The 13709-nt window shown below is 34.0% G+C and overlaps 1 protein-coding gene across 3 annotated transcripts in view; it reads right to left on the bottom strand.

Moving 5' to 3' along the window:
• Positions 1-1142: 1142 nt before the first annotated feature.
• The window catches only part of CDC14A (cell division cycle 14A), a 63261-nt gene continuing 50694 nt past the window's right edge, over positions 1143-13709 (bottom strand). For all 3 annotated transcript variants that reach the window (XM_067300845.1, XM_067300843.1, XM_067300844.1), the window contains exons 14-16: positions 13205-13333; positions 11987-12314; positions 1143-2948 (exon numbers count right to left, since the gene is read on the bottom strand). In XM_067300845.1, the coding sequence (XP_067156946.1) occupies positions 2919-2948; positions 11987-12314; positions 13205-13333 (487 nt within the window). In that variant the 3' untranslated portion in view covers positions 1143-2918. The remainder of the gene's footprint in view (positions 2949-11986; positions 12315-13204; positions 13334-13709) is intronic.

Genomic DNA, 13709 nt, shown 5'->3' with positions numbered 1-13709 from the left:
AGCAACAAAAAAGGTAAAGTTCAAGGATGAGTGACCAGAAGACATAAAACAAAATTCATGGTATTTCTTAAAAGCTAGAAGATTCTAAAGACACGAGTACCTTCCTGAGCTTTAACTGTCCACAAACTCTTTCCATGATGGTACTGACTATATTTATCATGCATTTTTTAAAAACCCAGAAAATCCATTATGCATTAGCTGGCACTTACTACATTTTTATCATAGTGAATCCATATAAGTAAGTCTAAAAGAAGAGGGGAACAGGGAACAAGACTGTTGCTTTCAACATATTAGAGAGATTTTTAAGCTGTTTTTGCTCTATACTTATACACATCCAAATCAGCATCCATTAACTGAACAAGCCTTTTACTGTGCTATTGGAATAGACCAACACTGGAGTTTAGACTATTTCTGCAACTTCTGTTCTAGTCCTAGTTTTGCCATTCCTTTAGAGTGGCTATGCAACAGTTATATACACCATCCACATCATTATAAAAGAAAAATAATATTGCAGTCCAGACTGATCTGACAGGAATTTTAAGTATTGTAGAAAAATAATCATGCAGCACAACAAATTTGCTGAAAATACAGCCAAGTGAAACCACGTTAGAACCATTTGTGGCTAGTTTTTAAAAATCAAAGGAACTCTTCATTTAAGAAAGGATAAGAAGCTAAATGAAAACATGATCTTTCAGATTCTCATGGACAAAGACCCTGCTGTTAGCAGGACTAAATAAAACTGCTGCATATGCACAAGAGACAAGGTATATTACACCTTTAACAAGGGTCCCCCTGTCCAAGAAAATTCAGATAGATTTTAAATTATGGTATCTGGAAGTGTAACACATTATAATACTGCCAACTTTGATTAAATAGGTGAGACTTCATGCTATACAAAGCAAATAAGAATCTTAGCTAAAAAGACTAGTTATAAAAGATAAACTTTTTTTTGGAAACATTTCATCTTATTCATAAATACTTTATAAGCTTTAGTAGAAATAAGGTGTTTTGAAGAGCTGCTTTTGTTTGATGTAAATTAATACGATTAGATCTTTAACATCAACATAAGATCTGAGTAAGAAAGGCCAAGAAACAAGACAGGAATCTGGATGATATATGCATTTTATTATCAATTAGCTGTGTGTATATATATATATATATATGCATGTATCTACATTTCAAAATAAAACAGTATTTATTTTATTAAGGAAAACTATTTATAACAAAATACACAACAAAATTCTTTGTAGAAGGTAGAATTACCTTACCATTAACCTATAATTCATATACAGTATATCGTATATATATGCACACACATATGCTACTTAGTGTGTGTATATGTTACATATACACAGTTGTGATAAAGTACAGTATTGCATGTAAATTTTATTCAGTGATTTACATAGCTGCTCTCAGTATTGCTTACTACCACTTTCAGCGCAACTTTCCATGGCAATTATGACCTGAACTTTTTCTGAAATGAAACGCCATTTTATCTTAACTTCAGTCGCAGAGCAAATGCACGTCATTCACAGGTCTTCAGGAACAAAGACTGACAATTCAACCAAATTTTATTTTCAGGTTTCTGTAAAAATTTTGGCAAAACTTATGGGTAACAGTTCTCTTGTTTTTGCCTTCTGAATTATAGTGACAAATCAAGTTATCACAGCTGTTTAAAAAATTTTGCTGACTCTGCACTTGTGGAGTTCTGAAAGATGAGCAGGTGATCTCTAGCCCTTCACTGCAACACTTTTTCTCAGAATTTCATCTCTAATTGAGCCCATTTAAACTATGTGTTGAAGAGCATCTTTACTACTGCCAAAACTGTTCTATGATACAGATTACATCACGATTAGCTATACGGTTAAAAATATTCAAATTAAAGAACAGGTTTTTGAAGTGTCCAGTTGAAAAGTGAAAATATTTAATACACTTCTACATTAATTTTTCCATATGCTTTGCTAATGAAACTGAAGACATCCTGCCAAATCTAGCTTACAAACACATAAGTATGCAACTCTACCAAATTCACTGTCCATATACATTCTTACCAAGTTTAAATTTGGTCTTCCTTTATTGGTGCAGTATATATTGCACAGCAAGTTTTTACATTCTGCATTGAAAAGAAAAAGTTAAAATAAATACTTTAAGACAAATTAAGGAAAGTGTTAATTGCATAAAAGAATCATCAGCTAAATTACTTTCTCTTTGCAATGGACGATGTAAATTACATTACATCTCAACAAATATTTTCCATTTTCCTTATGAGACATCAGCAGCTGAAAGTGGAAAGCGGACTATGTATCAAGTGCTTTCAGTTGATCATATAGTAAATAGTCTCCCACTAGTTAGCCTTCCATTAAGCTACCACAAGACCAACTAGTGAAAAAGTAATTACACTAGGCTTTAAGCAATAACAATGGGCCCATAAGACAGAAAAATCTTCTTGCTCATAAAACCAGCTTTTCATCTTTTCCAGATAAACACCTAAAACTTCATTAAAATACACATTTTGGTAACAAAGAACTGAAGAACACTAAAATATATTCTAATTTTTACATAATTATATATATTGTTTATCAAAATAGCCTCTTAATACATACATATTTTAACACTGTACACAAGTTATAAATGTATTAAACTCATTAGAAATATCTTTGAGTTGTCTCAGCATTAAAATTTTAAATCTGTATATAACACAGGGTAGTAATCTCCATAAATTCAGCTTCAGTGCATCTGTAGTCATTAACAAGAAATTTCTGGCTGTTAAGAAGTCTCATCTTGGTGCTGAAGATTTTAATATATCTTGGATTGAAGACTCCTCCTCTGAACGAGCAGTTTCTTTCCTTTAGTTCTTCTCCTTCACGATGGACTTAGATTTTTAAGAGCTCAACAGGTTTCACCGAAGCAGCAAGGCTTTAGTACTGAACATATTCAGACTGAAGGGACTGTGCAGAGGAGAAACAGAAACTGATTAAAACTCACAGAGGTGGTCAGACTTGGACAGAATACACATTTTGCACTCAAACATAAGGAGCAGAGAAAGAACAGGCAGAAGAAAAATAAATTGAGAGAGTTGGTGGAGGGGGGAAAAATTTGATAATGTGTGCATATGTAAAATGCAGCAAAATACAAGTAACTCAAAAACTGGATACAGTAAAGTCCATCAGCTTTTCTGTATCTTCACTTTTCCAAATGAAAGTCTAGAGATTCTTGATGAAAGTTTTACAAATCCTTTAAAACAACACAGATAATACCAAAGCCTTAACAATGTGTTGGGAAAACATATGATTGCAATTATTGTATTGTAATTGATTGTAATTGAATTGCTTTCATTTCTCTTGAACAAAAAGAATGAAAGTGCTAGTATAAGAATACAGCATACTTTACATGTTGATTCAGATAATGACACAGGAAACATGTACGGTATAGCTAATCATTGAAGAAAAATGACAGCACAATTATGCACATGAAAAAATTTAGGGATAGTTACTAAGAATAAGAAAACAGAGATGGAAGTGAAACTGTTACTGCCAATGGTTCATCTGGGTTAGCAAGGAAAGTAAGTGTAGTTAAGAGTAAGGCATAATCTTTTCTACTGTATTTATGTGCATTTCTGATTCTACCACAATCTGTTTTATAATAAAAAAAATTATCAGTTTAAAAAGACAGCATCCAGCCATCTTATTTCCTCCTACACAGATGTGTTCAGTGACAGCTTTTATGACAGCAGTTTTGTAGTTCATGAGGATTCATAAATGTTTACAAATTTTAAATGATGTCATTTTGATGAATAAGAGCAGTCTTATCTGAAGGCTCCTTGTTGTACAAGAATGTCTTAAAAACAAATAGCAAACAACAACAAAAGCATCAAACCATATTAAAAAAATAACATCAATTCAGTAGGATTAGAGAGAACTACTAGAGAACATGAAATCTAAGGTAGCTCAGAACCATGAATTCCTCTCTTCCATTCTCCCGCTATCCCTCACTTGTCAGTATAGAAATACTCTATGGCACTCATTACCAAACCGAAGAGCACTGCATAATAAACATATAACCCTTTAGACCTCTAACTAGTATCACCAAAAAATATTTTTTTCCTAAACATTGAGGCATATACCTAGATACAATTCTCAAGATGTCTTTAAATGCGTTTTTCACATCTTGAAGGTCTGAAAACATCTGAGTATTCTTTCCTAGGTTAAGAAAGAAGTGCTGTCAGAATATAAAGAATTGAGTACTATTCACTAAAATAGTCTTTAGTACTGAATGGATTCAACAGGAAGGCAGTCATTTAATATAAAATAGTTTACTGTAAAACTAAACAGTTGCAAGAAAGTCTTTAATTATTTTTGTTTCATTATAGGCTCAGAATCACCATCGAATATACGATAAGGTACGGCTATTTTCCTCCACTCTGTTCTCTAGTCATTCTGGATTATTAGCTTTGTTGAGAGCACTTGTCAAGCTGTTTATTACAAGTGTAAGAGTGAGACAGAAGGAATATTCCCTTTATCAATTCATTAACGAGCACTTGAAATTTCTGCTCTCTTAAATGACCCTCAAGGCTTTCTCTTTTTCAGAAGTGTATTTTAACAATTATAATGATTGTTTTACAATTTAAAACAGTCTTTGAAATGGATCCTTGAAAACTGAATTCCAAGTAAAGTTGATTAATAAACATTAAAAGAATGCATGAAATTTCATGATATACGCTGATATGATTTACAATATTAGATTACTTTCCAAGCTTGGACAGATGAAAGAGGACCAGAAAGCACTGTACACTTTTGGTGCTCTCAGATTCAGGTGGCATTAGCTGGTAATGAACTATAAACAGCAACCCTTTATTTAGCAGGCAGTAGTAACCAAGAATTCTACATCACAATTTAAATATTGTTACATTCTGGAATTTAAACTAAAGTTATTGAAATTATTAGAAATCCTTAGTCTTCTCACAGGATGAAGTATACAAATATGGAAGAAAAATTAATGGCAATGTATAAAAAGAAACAAATGTATAAAAAGAACAATAAAAATGTATAAAAAGAACAAATATCCATGCAGCAGCACAGATTGGCTGAAAACATCAGATAGCTCATTTTGTTAATTTGTTACAGATGGGTAGGTTTTTTGTTTTTTGATAAACATATATTTTACAATATTTCCACCCTAACCCTAGTCAGCTGAATGGTTGCAAAGGATACGGACTAATTTTTCAATTGTGAAAAATTAAAGCTGGGGTGGGTTTTTCTGGCTTCTGCATTTAAACAATTTGTCTCTTTGGACAACGCAGAAAGGTGTAAGAGCACAAAGAGCTTTTTTCAAAGCCTGTACCTGTTTATCTCAGATAGAGGGGTTTCCTACTTTTCACATTTACATTTCTAGCTCCTATTTGTGGTGACTCAAAGTATGACTTGCTGTTCTGAGTACTTTATTAAAAACAAGTACCCCAAATCTCCTTCAGAGTCACATGCTAATATTCAACAAAACCTTAATTTAAATACAGGAAAAAATTAAAAGAAATATAAAACAAAACCAACTGCTCAATTATCATGATAAGAGAATAAAAACAGTTAATTAAGGAAAATCTCTATTTGCAAACCTACAGTGATTCTATGCAATGTCAAGCATGGCATTTTATACCCAAATATTAGACATCTAAGCTAACAGCTAAGAACTAGATAGTTTTGCTACAATCAATGATATCTTTCTAATCAAGTGCATGTTGAAGTGATTGAATAGATGAGTATCTTTTTTCTTGTAGAGCAGGAGGCACCAATAGACTCCTGGAAGAGAAAACAAGCCACAGATCCATTTAGGTGCTTGACCTGAAGGCACATGCATTAACTTCAGGACCAACACAGCTGCAAGTTAACTTTTAAAAGGCACAACCCTACAGGATAGAGTGTTTGTTATCTGTTAGGACTTGAACATGCACTTTTTCCAGATAATAGCAAAATTCTAATGGTATGTCATGATTTTTAGACTCAAACTCTCATCTTTACTTACAAAGAATTTAAATTTTTTGACTGTGCATCAACTCTCCCAAAACATACACTGCAACAAGAATTTTGCAGCAGGCGAGAATTACTCTGAATACATAATAATGACTAAAATAAATCAGGATTTTTTTAAGTATCAAATTTTAATAACTTGGTTATATTTTAACAAAACTGTTGACTACATATTCTGACAACTGATATGCAAAAATGCATAATGGAGGAAACTTATACTGGCTATTCATTTGAAATTATTTGTATATATAAATTACAAATACGCGCTATCCTTAGAGTTAGATTTATAGATCAGTAAGAGACACTAGTTTGCCCCCCGCCCCCCCCCTTTTTTTTTGGCAAAGGCAGTATTGTATTCACTAATGTTAAGTTCCTATTAAGAAAAACTATCCTAGAGGTATAAAGACCATGTATGCGAATTTAAAAATACTGTTATACGACTTAATTTTTTGAAAATTTTCCATCTTGCCAGTTTCCATGACAGCTACAGAAGCAGAAAGTAACTCATCTTAAAACTACATAGATACATACTTTTCAGTAAAAATATTTTTAAAGTGCTATTTAGATTTATAACTATTGCAAAAGTAAAATAAAAATCTTGTTGTAGTACCTTAAATGTGGTTATATTTGATAAGGTATTTTTGCAAGTTATAGCTGGGAAATTGTTTTATTTGAAAATTTGAGAAACAGGATATTTTCATCAAATACTTATTGACTAGAATGGCAAGTTGTTTATTATATGAAAATCAGGCTATCTGGTTCATCAGCATACAACAGCATAAAGACACATAAGAAAAGTAAATGGTTTAACTTCTAAACTTACACTGATGAAGGAACAAAAACCATTAGGGAAAATATATGGCTGACAAAACTGAAGAACAACAGGAAAACAATGGTCAGTTATTTTTGTTTAACTAGAACATGGAACATTGTATTACTAAATGGATGTTAACATTTTTCGATACAGAACAAAAAACACCACAGTACTAAGTAACTTTCTCTTCCATACTGGGAAAAAAAAAAAAGACACATTTGCATCACAAAAATGAAGATCCCAATTTCGTCACTAATGAAATTAAAGAACATTCATTAGAGATGAACAGTTAAGAGTCCTACCAGTCTTTAAAGCTCCTGCACCACTAGTGTTAACTATTAGCAAACTTCAGGAGAGAGTATAAGGGTGATAAGTTCTTTGATTTTTTTAAAATAGAGTATCTGTACAATTACAGATGGTTAGCTCCACATCTAACAGTGGTAGATAAGATTCTACTAATAAAAGGAACAGGAATATAATTCATATAATTCAAGAGTTCTTTGATGAGACAGGATAAATGAATAAACACAACCACAGGTATATGTAATGGACTTCCGCCAGTCACATTATCTGATGTGCTCCCATTAGAAAGGGGTGCAATGCAATATACAATATAAACACTTCCTGCAGGAGATCAAGGTTTGGCTGACAAGACTGCATGTAATTTCCACATCTCAAGCAGTGAAGTGAAAATCATTATAGAGTTCTGTTTTTAACAGAATTATACCAGAACTGCTGCCAAGACTTGATGCTGTTCTGTATTTTGTTCATGAGTTTAAGACCACTGCTAAAAATCATCACAAACAAAGTATCTGGATGACAGCAGTTGAAGTGATAAGACAAAACAATCCTCCTTGGCAGGTAAACTCATTCTATTAAAAAGAAAGTTTTAATATAGCCAAATGCAGAGTTCTACATACAAGAACAAAGAATGGGGGCCATTAAACTAAAATGAAGGTCAGTATCTTGGACAGCAGGAACTCTATTTCCCCCCCGCCCCAAATGAACTTACAGTGCATTACACTTAAAAGGCTAACAGAAGCTATAGATTTACAAGCAGGATAGCACTTTGTAGCAGCTCTATGTACCTGAAAGATTGGTGTTAAGAGTGCTGCATCTGCTTCTTGAAAAAGGATGTTCAGAAACTGTAGAGGACTGTAAAGCTATCAAAAATGATCTTTGGGCCAGGGAAGTGTCATAGATGCAAAAAGTTCAACTTAGCTTATTAAATGAAGACAAAGTTGGGGTGACTGTCATGAAGGTATTTCAAGCTAGGAAGATATAAGGTAATAAAGGACTATAACAGTGGCATAATAAAGAGATATAGCAAGTTTTAGATTAAAAGTTAAAAGGTTTTAAGCATGACTGTACTCAACCAGTGGAACAAACTATCAAGAAAAGTGATATTATCTTCAAAATAAGTCACCATCAAGAAGGATCCGCATTAGCCAGTAAGTTATGTGCTCACTATCAGACAAAGAGCATGCACAGATTAGATGATCAAATAATCTATAATTGGTCATCACAAATATAAATTCTGTAACTTCACTCAGCAACTCAGTCAATGGTGCGTAAGAGGTAACAATTTAGTGCCGGCCATTGATTGTGACAGTGGCACAAGGCCAGATGGTACATTTTAGTTAATAAAGGCAGCACACGCAACATTCGGAATACGTTTGAAAAGCAGATCTTCTGAGAAGGAAAGCAGTTTAACCACTATTATTTCAAAATAAGACTACTTTACAGATAAGTCATAGAAATTTGTATTTTGTTAGAGATTTCCACATTGCATGATTCTTCCTAAGAAATGCTGCTTCCCACTTCACAATATATAAAATCCCTTTTCTCTCAACTCACTCTTTTAGCGAAGACCGGATATAGCATCTAATTTAAAGATCTTGCTATGTTTGACTGTGCGTATCCTCTACTCCTAATCAGCAAATGATAGTAAGCCAAAAAACTGCTGAAAGCTTACACCATTACATCCTTTCATACATTGGTAAGTCATTAAGATAGGTAGGAAGAAGATTAAAAACAGGAGAAACATGCATTCTTAAAAGCTACTTTTTCTGCAAAAATACTTTCTGCTCAGCCTAAAACTTCATACTACACCTAGTAAGTTTGATCTGAATCACTGTGCCAAGTCACTGAATAGGATTGCAAAGGAACAACAATTTGTTTCCCCTTGTTCTAATGTGTGAATAACTACAGCCCCTCTCTACAGTCAAGATGGCTGCTCACCTGCTTATTAACTGCTCCTTTCATCTTGCTTAAAATAAGAGGCAGTGCTCTTTGTTTTTCTCTTTTCCCCAAGTATTTTAGTCACCCTTATCCAAGAAGGCCACAATCCTAAAAGTGAGACAGTGATGTACATGGTATCTGCTCCTCCTTCCCCTCATTGCAGATTTTTTTTTTTTTTTTGGGGGGGGGGGGGAAATTCCACTAGGTTGAACCTTTAGGTGTCAACTAATACTACGTTTCTCAGCCTACGCCGATGGAACAAGCCAACTAACCCTGCTTTTGTTGTTAACAAGCCCTGCTTTCTCAGTATAAAGGTATGGCAACTCCACTTTCCAAAGGAGATGACGGTTCTTAATTTTTAAAATGATGCATTTTCATTAGACCTTCTAAGGTTTGGATATTTGAGGAAATGTGTAACATAAGCTCCAACAGCTTACATTATGGCACGTTGAGAACTTTCGACCTACAGTGAACTTCAGCTTGTTTTCCATAGCTGAGTCACATTACAGTTATACAGTGCCTCTCTCCCTTAGGGCTCTGGGTACAGGTGCACATATTTACACAAAATATGCAGCTGTAACTAAAATATGGAAAAAAACCCCAAAGAATTGCTGCTGAAGCATAGCATTTACACAAGGTACAACAGAAGAGAATGGGAATGGATTGACCCTCCAGAGAATTATTGTTCAAATATATCAAATAAGAGACAACACTGAAGAAGAGGAATCAAAAAACCCCCCAAAAAACAAAAAAAAACCCATTAGACACACACCCAGACACTATCACTTAATTATTCAGCTAAGTGATTGTTTTCTTGCTTCATTTGCGCATTGACTTTGGTTCTAATATACTCAACTAAAGCCTCTGTCAGTCTTCCTCTTCTCTGAAGACTGGACTTCCATAAGCACATTGGATGAAAAAACTGGGAACACCTAACAAGGATGGCTTTTCAGAATCAGAACTCATGACCAAACGAAAGATTCATGGCTGTCTTGATTCAAACGTCCTCAGCTTGCTATACAGCTTCTTTGATTTTTTTCTCCTCATCTCTACACCCAGAGGTATTAAACCAGATTAGTAACTTGAACTAAAAATAGTATCATACTACTGCTCTAGAACTAGGTTTCTCATAAGATAATTAGGATGCTTTTACATCCAACTTGGGAAAAAGCTCAATTATAAGTAGTCTACCTCATAAGGGTTCCACATAACATGTGAAAAAACATTGTCAAATTCAACAGCTAAAGCATAACTTTGTAAAACTGAAAGGATGAGAAAATATTCAAGATGTCCTTAGCAAATAAGTTACTGCTGATGAGTTTAAACTCAAGTTTAAACTAAATTTAAATGCAACTTTAAACTCAATGCAGAACATACTGATTCTAATATTGTGGAATATTAACATTTATTTGCAGGTATGTTGTGGTGAATAATAGGCTAAATGTACTTGCAAACAAGGGCTTTGAAAGCATCAAGTATTTTAAAGAGATATTTCAGGTCAAACAACCTAGCACAGCAACTCTACTCCTTTTTCAGTGGAAGTTTCCATCAAGCTTATAAGAATACAGAACATCTAAGCAGCATCATGTTCTTTTTTTTCCTAGTTAGGTTCCAGTCACACACACAATCAAATAAATACTCAATAGTCTGTTGTGAAATTAGTTTTCTGCTGTTGTCTATCCCCAAAGGAAGTGTAATTCAAGCTTGCAAGCTAGAAACGTGGCTTCTGAACTGTTAGAGGTGCCACATACTAGCTGTTAATGAGAGAATATCCCTCATTTCTTCATGAAAATACTTTTAGAAGAGAACAGAGAACGCATGAACAATCTTTTTGGTTAGGATCTCAACAGCATATAACAGTGCATTGCCTGTTTTAAGACAGCCTCACCACACTCTGGAAAATAGTAGCAGGTATAATACACTGAAGTAAGAAAAGAAAGGAATAGTATTCTGAAGTTAATTTATATGATGGTTATTTTATTGCAGTGACTACAAACAAAAATTAAAAATATGAAGTGTCAGTGCTACTAAACAGAGATTTAGAGGTTCGATTAACTCCTGAGAACATATTTTATTAAGAACACTGTAGCAACTTCTGTGATTAGCAGGACATCAAATCTTTGGATACCTAGATATTTTAAAGTGGTTTTAGAAGCTGACTTCTATGTATGCTTATTCCCCCTGGCCCCCCCCCCCCCCAAAAAAATCAACATTCTATAACTGAAGTTATTTTGTAACTGAAGTCTCCCTAGTCTGTCCTCTGGATTTTGCACAGACCCACTTTCAAGTTGCACTAATATATCCATGTAGCTTTTTGATACAGACTCTTTCATACAGAAGAATGGGCATAAAATAACCCCGAGGCAGCAAAGTTGTAAAGTTATGAAAATTAAAGTGTTGAGAGCATCAGAAATATATTGCCTTAAAATACTTCTCCTTCAGTGTTAGAAAAGGTCTAGATTTCAAGTGGACTCATTTTCTAAATGAGTGTTGTCTTTCAGAATGTAACATCTTCCACTTAGTACGACAAATGCAAAAGTTTTTTTAAAACTGTTACTGCATGAAGATTAAGCTACATAGTAAACATAAAATTACTATGTTACGTATAACTTGAAATAAAAATCTAAAGCAGAAGAAGGTAAAAAAGAAAAAGATAAAAGGTATTAAAGTTGGTTTAACTTTATGAATTATTTATTTTCATGAAACCTCCATGATCTAGAAGCTTGAAAGAGGCAGGAAAAAAGGCAGCTGAAGTGATATTTACTTAAAGTAACAGATAAAGGTGCTGTTAGGTCAGAAAGAAGTCAGAAAGTTATGGTGGGTTACAAGTTTTGGGTGACAGCTTTTCTTGCAGAAGCAAAGATAAGCAGTGGTCAAATGCCTGAAAGGGCTTTTGTGACTGTGAACTTACAGGAATTGATCGACTCAGGTATCGTGCTGGAGGAGCTGTAAGCCCTGTAAAGGAGGGTTGATAGATGCTGTACTCATCTGTCACGGCGTTGTGTGGACTGGTTTGGCTGCTCAGGTTGTTGCCACTACTGCTGCTTCTGTTGTACAAGTTGTTGTTCAGTTCACGGTTATTTCTGTGAGGCAGCTGCAAGCTGCCATTCAAGTGGCCGGAGATTTGTCTTACAGAAAAACCTGTCCTAGAGGACGATGATGCCATTTTGCTCTCATCATCATCTGAAGCAGCATACAGGTTCCCTAGAGAACTGGCTAGCCTGGAGTTTATGGAAACGCTGAATGGAAAACACATGCGGGGAAAAAGATGCACACAATGTATGTATAGAGATATATGAAAATTTAACAGACAATTCAGAAGACATTAGGGGAATAACATGGACCATTCTGAAATAATTAATGTTTGCACACAGCTTCACTTTTTCCTCTCTCAAATAATTAAAACCAGAATTCTGTGTCAGGAGTTCCCAAACTGGGTTTATTCAAGTACTATCACTGCCAGCTTCTACCTCTGTGTCAAACTCCACACATGTGACAGACATGGTATTAAAAGGTTCAGGCAGCAGATGATCCACACTGAAGTACTCTGTGAACATGCAACAGTTGGGGAACTTCTGTTTCTTAAAAGCCATAACATAAGACAAGACTTTAGGTAACCAAGAAAAAAATAGGATGTCCTAAAATACTTATTTTCCTCAAGTAAATGTTTGTACCCAAACGTTATGAAAAAAATCAGTTTCATTTAGCATCCATAATTACTTGGTACAGTAGTAATAATGGAATTAAATGACAATAACTCAAGGGTTCATAAAAATCATTAATTACAACTCAGTATTCTTCTGGGATTAATAGTATATAGAAATTTGTAAGTATTCTTACAAGTCTATAAACTCATCTGAGTTAAAAAACAACATCAACAAACTATGAATGGCATAATACTGTTTCTAGATTGAAATAACCTCCCACAACTCTCATACCAGTAGTTTTCTTTCTTTTTGAGCTGCAAATAGCTAACATTTAACTAGTAGAACAGCAAATTATTTTGTAAGTAAACATAAGCTGTCTTACAACTAAGAACAGCAACCTCTTCATAGATCAGACACATGTTGAAAACCATTGTACTATACAAAAAGTATTTGTACCACAATGAAAAAAGGAAAACAAAAACCTTTTAAGATTAGAGCCTGAGGATGCGGGGGTTCTATTTATTCTTTTCGCAGATGGTGAAATAACTGCCATCACTCTGGAGGCCTTCAGAGGAGACATGGATCCTTCTGAACTACCCAAAGTATTCAGTCTAAAAGGAGTGCAGAGTTTTTATGAGAAGCAAGATTATTATAATTAAAATATACATCTCAAACACATATAGTCTTTAAATATTGACATTTTCAGAAGTGGGAATCATGTTTCAAGTACTGAGAACTCACTAGCACACAATTTACCTGTTCTGAAATTAACTTTTTTTTTATTATCCTCTTCCCAAATTTTTTCCCTTGCTATATCATATTATACAATTATGGGCTACTTCTCACCTTGATTAGGTGAAAAACATTTTGTAGAGGTAAATGTCCATTTTGTTTGAATTTACCATGAAAAAGAATGCTTTTTGTGCTTAATAAGCATGTACAAGTAGAAAAACTTAAACCATAGCTTTCACAAACATCCTCCTTTCC

This window comes from Apteryx mantelli, chromosome 8 (genome assembly GCF_036417845.1).
Source record: "Apteryx mantelli isolate bAptMan1 chromosome 8, bAptMan1.hap1, whole genome shotgun sequence".
In the NCBI taxonomy this organism is placed as follows: Eukaryota; Metazoa; Chordata; class Aves; order Apterygiformes; family Apterygidae; genus Apteryx; species Apteryx mantelli.
Note: the sequence above shows the minus strand (reverse complement) of the source record. Positions and strands in the feature narration are given on the sequence as shown.